The sequence below is a fragment of the Pelobates fuscus genome, chromosome 3 (assembly GCF_036172605.1).
Source record: "Pelobates fuscus isolate aPelFus1 chromosome 3, aPelFus1.pri, whole genome shotgun sequence".
Taxonomy (NCBI): Eukaryota; Metazoa; Chordata; class Amphibia; order Anura; family Pelobatidae; genus Pelobates; species Pelobates fuscus.
This window is the reverse complement of record NC_086319.1, coordinates 23218937-23226752: the sequence shown is the minus strand read 5'-3', so window position 1 is coordinate 23226752 and position 7816 is coordinate 23218937. Positions and strand designations below refer to the sequence as shown.

Here is a 7816-nt window from a genome sequence, read left to right as displayed (position 1 = left end):
GACCAAGCTGAGGGATATAGGGGGTCATTCAGATTATGGGGCATATAAATTAGGGGCACCAAAGTTAATTATACAGGGTATACCTGTAACCTCGATTAACTAGTATAATCCTGATCTGGGGCCCATTTCCCACAATCTGGGGTCCCTGGTGCACCACTTTACTGTGAGACTATATATAAATTCAGAAAGAGTGCATTGTAAGCATCAACAATCGTGCTTGTGGCCATATTTGGAATGCTCAACCAGCAGTGCCCTATGCATACATGTGCAGGTCTGAGAAGGATGTCAGTACCTTACATGGCATACGTTTGCATTATACCCTGAGCACATCAGTACTGACATAAGTGTATATACACCCTCTTACGTGCCCCTCAAGAGCTATTTATGCAGCCATATTCTCCCTTATAACATTGTATTTGGTTGAAGTCAGAGAGTATGCTAACAGAGAAAAACTCTGATATTATTAAATGCAGTGATATTATTATTTGCAGGTCAGCCGATAGCTGTGATATTATTATATGCAGGTCAGCCAATGGCAGTGATATTATATACAGGTCAGCCGATAGCTGTGATATTTTTATATACAGGTCAGCTAATTGCTGTGATATTATTATATGCAGGTCAGCCAATAGCAGTGATATATGCAGGTCAGCCAATAGCTGGGATATGATTATATGCAGGTCAGCCAATAGCTGTGATATGATTATATGCAGGTCAGCCGATAGCTGTGATATTATTATATACAGGTCAGCTAATTGCTGTGATATTATTATATGCAGGTCAGCCAATAGCAGTGATATTATTATATGCAGGTCAGCCAATAGCTGTGATATTATTATATGCAGGTCAGCCAATAGCTGTGATATTATTATATGCAGGTCAGCCAATAGCTGTGATATTATATACAGGTCAGCTAATTGCTGTGATATTATTATATGCAGGTCAGCCAATAGCTGTGATATTATTATATGCTGGTCAGTTAATAGCTGTGATATTATTATATGCTGGTCAGCCAATAGCTGTGATAATATTATATGCCGGTCAGCCAATAGCTGTGATAATATTATATGCCGGTCAGCCAATAGCTGTGATAATATTATATGCTGGTCAGCCAGTAGCAGTGGGGGGTTGGATGGGCGTAGTTAGTTTCAGCTCAGCCAATAGATGACGAGGGCGTGGTGGAGAGCAACCAATAGTTGCAGAGTTCAGGGCGCTACCAGTATCCATTCGTTGCTAAGCAACCAGTGGCGGCTGCCGGAAGTTGTGCCTCTGCTGGGCAGCTGTCAGCCGTGACCCGGAAGTAGAAGCTTGTTTGCTTTGAGGCAGAGAGCGCTGTCTGTGAGGGCTGCACCGGCCGAGGTAAGGGCGGGAAACCGAGCACGGCTACTGTAACTCCCACCATGCTTAGCCAGCCATTGGAGTATTACAACTGCCGGGCACTATTTAACCTGCCTGTGTAATAGCCACACACTCCCATTATCCTCACTGCCACACACTCCCATTATCCTCACTGCCACACACTCCCATTATCCTCACTGCCACACACTCCCATTATCCTCACTGCCACACACTCCCATTATCCTCATCCTCACTGCCACACACTCCCTTCATCCTCACTGCCACACACTCCCTTCATCCTCACTGCCACACACTCCCTTCATCCTCACTGCCACACACTCCCCTCAGCCTCACTGCCACACACTCCCCTCAGCCTCACGGCCACACACTCCCCTCAGCCTCACTGCCACACACTCCCCTCATCCTCACTGCCACACACTCCCCTCATCCTCACTGCCACACACTCCCCTCATCCTCACTGCCACACACTCCCCTCAGCCTCACTGCCACACACTCCCATCATGCTCAGCCTCACTGCCACACACTCCCATTATCCTAACACTGGGAACCATGGTCTGAGGGAGCTGGTCCTGGTAACACCCTTCTCAGGCTGTTTGCTGACACACAACTCTACCTGGACCATTATCACATGTACAGGTTGATTGTATTTATATATTACTGGCAGTTATAAAACGCCAACATATTCCATAGCGCTGTACAATCTAAACAGACCCATACAAAGGGTAAAGAGGGCGCTGCCCGTGAGTGGAGATCGAGCCCCTGAAGATATGTTATACAGAGTGCTTTGCTAGATAGCCCGGGAGCTTACAATCCAAAGGTTGGACCGTATGTGGTATTCATATACTGCAGGAGGGAAACAAAGTGGCGAATGCTTGAGGGCACACGTGACATGAATTCTATATACTGCAGGGGTATTACATTTTCATGTGCAGTCCATCAGCATTGAGATGTTCTTTCTGTCCAGGAAAATCATGGTGAATCCGAGAACCCTAAGTCCCGTATGCTTTGGACACAGTGCTTATTCTAATATAAATGCTTAATGTGAAACATTTCTCTGGTGACCATTCCTTGTTCCGCAACATCAGTAAATGTTGTTGTGTTTTATAGTGTAAATAAAGCAGCTGGAGAAAGTGTAAAACATTTTTACCTATCCAAGTAACTATGACTTTCCCACCCCAGCTAGCTTCAGATGCCTTCATGCTGCCTTGGGCTTCTACACAGAAATGGCAAAGAAATGTGTTCACACTCTGGCATTCTTTCAACAATGCCATACACAGGCGTGTGCATGGCACTGTGTGGTTAATCTAAAGTGGCTGGAATGGAATGTAAAGGGTTAAAATAGGACGCAATATACACAACCATTTTTCACAAATCTCACATGTAAACAATTCAGGTTAACTGAATGAGCTCATACAAATCCTAACACTGACATCCGTGCTGAGATGGTGCAGGATTCACCATGTCTTTCTGGGCAAACATCACTTATGCATGGTTATGGGCAGCAGATTTAAAGTGCTGCTATGTAGTATTAAGAATTCATATGGGAGGAGAGTGGAAATCTATTAATTGATGAAAGATGAATCCCAGAGGAACTTGATTAGATAATTACATTGGCTCCTGCAGCATTGGACTTCTATATACTATGGGGCAGCACTTTGCAAAAAACAGACCATCAATTTGTAGAAGTGAAAAGTAACTAGGAAACCAAAGTATCGTAATTACGCTATTGCTATGACCTGAAAAATAAGTCTGCACATCATCTATTATACATTATTGCATAAAATAATTGATATCTGTAAAATAGATAATAAACATGCAAAAACTGTAATAAGTCTCACAATTTTCTGTATTTTTTTAAATTCTCTTTTAGTATTTACTAAAGTGACACTCTAAGTTGACATTGTCTCCCTCATTCCAATTTTCAAGCATTATAAGAGAATGTATACGCCATAAATCTCGCCCAACATTTACCTAATCGTTAAGTCGACATCTCTCGAGTACTTTCATTATAAAAAGTCACACCTTTGCTACTTGCAGTATCGCTTTATTCATGGATTTTATTATGTGTCTTATTAAATATTTAATATCCTTATTCCACTTTTAATACATTAGCTACATAATGTCTTATAGATTGTTGGTTGCAGATCAATTCCTATTTAATAAAACAGTCGGTGTGCTGTCTTTGGCAGAGTCATGATCTCCAAGTTTGCAGTTTGCATCTCCACTGCTTCTCCTGGGAAGAGATGGAGCTCACTTCAAGTTATTTTATTTTTTTAAAACAAAAATGATTTCTCCAGCAAAAACAAAGGCATTTTTACAGCATTGTGTTTATATATTTCAAGAACTGCATTTAGAAGGTCTACAGCAGGATAGGCAACCCTCAGCACTTTCAATGTTGTAGACTACATCTCCCCTAATTCTTTGCCAGCTACAATCTATGACATCTGTAGTGCTGAAGCTCGCCTATCTCTGCTCTATTGGGTTTTAAGTTGTGCTGTGCTTATAATACTTAGTGATATGTTTAGTGATATAATGTGTTAACGTGCTGTTTATGTTTTGCAGATGTAGCTGTGTATAATGTCACCCATTAAAATGAAAGAATGTAGATTCCTTCTAATTAGCTGAATAATCTAACAATCAAGATGAACAGCATAACCCAGCTTTTTAATGACCTTTGTGAATCTCACATGGTGGGGTTCCCATGGACAACGGGAATTGGTACCAGAAAGAGGAACAAGAATAGGACCAAACAAAGTCTTAAGAGGCTGGCCTATGACTCGCTTTTTGTCCACTTATTTCAAGAGGAGGTCCGTAGGCTGCAGCCGAATGCCACAAAACTCCCAGTGAAAAATAAGATGCTTATGTTGTCTTTTAATCTACGTATGGGTGGGATGGATTTAGAGGCTGAGCGGCTAGAAGAACTAGTGGAACATCTAGAAAAGACCAGTGGCACTCAAGTTGGGGATGTTTATGCAGTTCTTGAGCTTTTAATAGATCTTGCAGGAACTGGACCACCTCAGGTTCTTCCACCAAAACGAGATCTCTTCCAAAATAACAAATATGTGGGGAGAAAACCACGCTACCATGGCTATGATTACTATGATGTTAGCATATTTGAAGCTGACATTGGGACATTTCTGGCTCATCAAGAGTGTGAGATAAGCAACACTGTGCACAGAACCCTTCAGATAATGGAAGGAGAACCTGGTACTGGTCTTCCAGCCATAGGCCTCTTTTCTCAGAACTTTACCACCATTGACAAATTTGAAAGAGACACTCGTGTGTCACTTTTTGGGGCACTTGTTCACAGTCGAACAAATGACATGGATATTAAGCTGGATTTGCCTCCTGTGCCAGACAGCGCAGACCTTTCCGGACTGGCTATAAAAGTAAAGTATATTCATTATTTTATTTATTAAATTTCTAGTTGTGCATTTATGTTATGGATATCTGGAGAATTGCAAAATTTAAAGGGAAACTCCAGTGCCAGGAAAACAATCCGTTTTCCTGGCACTGCAGGTCCCCTCTGCCTCCCACCCCCAAATCCCTGGTTGCTGAAGGAGTGAAAACCCATTCTGTGACTTACCTTAGGCAGCAACGGTCCAACATCGCTGCTTCTTCCTCCCAGTGATTGCGTCGGTCGGTGGGCGAGGCTGATCCCGCCCACCGGCCGGGGATACCTAATGCGCATGTGCGGCACATTAGAGCTCCCCATAGGAAAGCATTGAAAATGCTTTCCTATGGGGAAATGAGTGACGCTGGAGGTCCTCACACAGCCACTAGTAGACAGCCACTAGAGGAGGAGTTAACCCTGCAAGGTAATTATTTCAGTTTATAAAAACTGCAATAATTACACTTGCAGGGTTAAGAGTAGTGGGAGTTGGCACCCAGACCACTTCAATGGGCAGAAGTGGTCTGGGTGCCTGGAGTGTCCCTTTAAGCAACATTTGCTTATTTGGGAGGAAAAGATCATGTACTTGGCTTTTTTAACCTAAGTGTTGCAATTTGGGTTTCAGTAAATAATCCTGGCAATGTTTGAAGTAAGCTAAATACCTGTTTACAGTGCTATTAAACAGGTACTGCTATGATCATAGGGTGCTTTTACTTATAAAATGCTATTACACTTTAAGGTGTACCTTTCTGGCCATATATAACATGTTTTCACTTTGAAGGGTGTTGTCTGATGACACCTCCATGTACCACATACATGTTTGTATAATTCATAATTCAAGTTGGAGTTACACACAGCCCTAGCCATACCAATCCATACCAGCAATGAGCGGCTGAGATTGGCTGGGACTGCTGGAAGTTGTCAGCTGATGTTCCCAGCCAATCACTACTATCGTCGCTGCTCGCATTAGCACTGCCTCGGGAAGCACCTCTCGTAGCCATCTGACTAGTGCCCAGTGGAGGTATCCCTAGGCTGTAATGTAAACACTGCCTTTTCTCTGAAAAAACAAACAAACTGTGTTTACTGCAAAAAGGCTGAAGGGACTGACTATACTCACCAGAACAAATACAACAAGCAGTAGTTCTGGTGACTATAGTGTCCCCTTAATATCCTCTCTCTCTTCTCCCCCCCCCCCCCCCCCAAAAAAAAAAAAAGTAAATGTGAACAACATTCTCAAAGTGGCACAATAACAGACCTCTCAACATCGGGAAATTATTTGTGCATGTATGTACACTGTGCATTGTGGAATTGTTGTAAAATGTTGTTGTTTTTGTGTTATGACCACAATATTTATTCTATTTCTTGTAAATGGGATCACTTTGTGATATCGTTTATAGCATTTTCCTTCTTCTGACATCACAGGTTCAGTTAATGTGTTGTTTTTGCATAGCCCTTTGGGAAACAGCTAGTGTTTGTGGTAATGTTTTCTGTAAACTGTTTTTTTTTTTTTTTTTTTTGTGTTTTTAGTTACTTCTAATCACCTGTGTTATTTTGCTCTGTTGATGGTCAAGGTGTAAACTTGCCTTGCCTATCATCATTTGAAGGATGTGTGTTAATGTATTGTGTGGCACAGGAAACACTCCAAACACCTAAAGCACTTTAGATGACTTTGTTTTCCCATTTTAAACAGGAAGGACAGAAATAGGCACTTTTATAAATTTATCTTATCAAACCCCTTGGCTGCCAATCAAACAACTAGTCCTGTTACTTCCTGTAGTTTAGTTCTGTGCTTGGACAGACACAGCAGGTAGGGGAGGGCTTGCAAAGGCTGCAGAAAGCAGATCTGTATCTTTTGCAAGCTATTTTTTTTTTATACCCCAATGAAAAATACTCAATTTAATGCTTGCGTGTTTTCATTAGAGATTTATCTACTAAATGTTTTTCTGCATTTGTTATTTGTAATTAAGGTTTTATTTTGACATTCTAATGACCTATGTCTGGTCTTCAGGTTCCGCAGAGTATTGACCAGTCTGAAGATGAAGGTTTCCAGTCTGCTTCAAATATGACCCCAGATTCTCAGTCCGAGCCAAGCGTGACCCCTGACATGGGAGACTTATGGGAGGCAGTTCTCACCTATGGACCCAGCAAACGTCGCTGCTGGGAAAGAATTGGTTGGTGAGTCACAGTCAGTAACAGGAAGACTTGAATTGCTCTATAGTGATAAAGACAAAAATCAAACTAGACTGTTTGTATGTACACACACACTTCACTCTTACATTAAACCCCTGGTCTTTGGTACTCCTCTATTGTTGTTCTTGTCAACCAAGCTACAATAAGTGGTTGTGGTATCTAAGCCAATCTCTAGGCTCCCTTCTCTTCCAGTGAGGAAATAATGAAGATTTGCGATCATGATGTCATGTCCCTCATTGGAATGAATACAAACTTCACTGACTCTGACACTGCAGGCTGCAAATGACCAATTTGTGTGTATCATGTAGATAATAAGAATGATATATTTAAGGCTGTTGCAGTTAATTCCCAAATTTCAGGTACTCCATTTTCTTACAGAAATCCTCTTTGAACAATTGTCACACTTTATCCAACCACTTTTACCATGTGTAATAGAATGCATTTTTGCCCCTAAGTTGTTCAATCTAACATGATCCAGTCATTAAATCGTAATGGATGTAATGTGGATATGCAGTGTTTTTATTATCTGACGTTAAAATAAATAGTTTCTCTTCTATCATTATAAATTGTGTCACATAGTTTACAATCCTTGATAATATTTTAATAAACCGTGAATTGAAAATCAAGTACTACAATTCAGAAGGAAATATCCAAACTCTAGATATTTTAATATTGTTGGATACACTTTCCAAATCAGTGTTAATTTTGTCGACTAACCATTTTAGTCCGGTTTTAGGCAACTAAAAATGTTTAGATTAAAAATAGCTTTTTAGTCAAATGACTATAACTAAAAATAAATTGAAATATGCCACCGAAATTAACACTGGCGTGTAGACACGTGGGGGGACTGTGGGGATTGAAACACGTGGGGGGGTG

At 41.2% G+C, this 7816-nt stretch overlaps 1 protein-coding gene across 1 annotated transcript in view; it reads left to right on the top strand.

Moving 5' to 3' along the window:
• Positions 1 to 1287: 1287 nt before the first annotated feature.
• TUBGCP6 (tubulin gamma complex component 6) overlaps positions 1288 to 7816 on the top strand; it is a 32961-nt gene continuing 26432 nt past the window's right edge. The window contains exons 1-3 of the mRNA XM_063446800.1: positions 1288 to 1359; positions 3922 to 4748; positions 6759 to 6925. Coding sequence (XP_063302870.1) covers positions 4002 to 4748; positions 6759 to 6925 — 914 coding nt within the window. The 5' untranslated portion in view covers positions 1288 to 1359; positions 3922 to 4001. The remainder of the gene's footprint in view (positions 1360 to 3921; positions 4749 to 6758; positions 6926 to 7816) is intronic.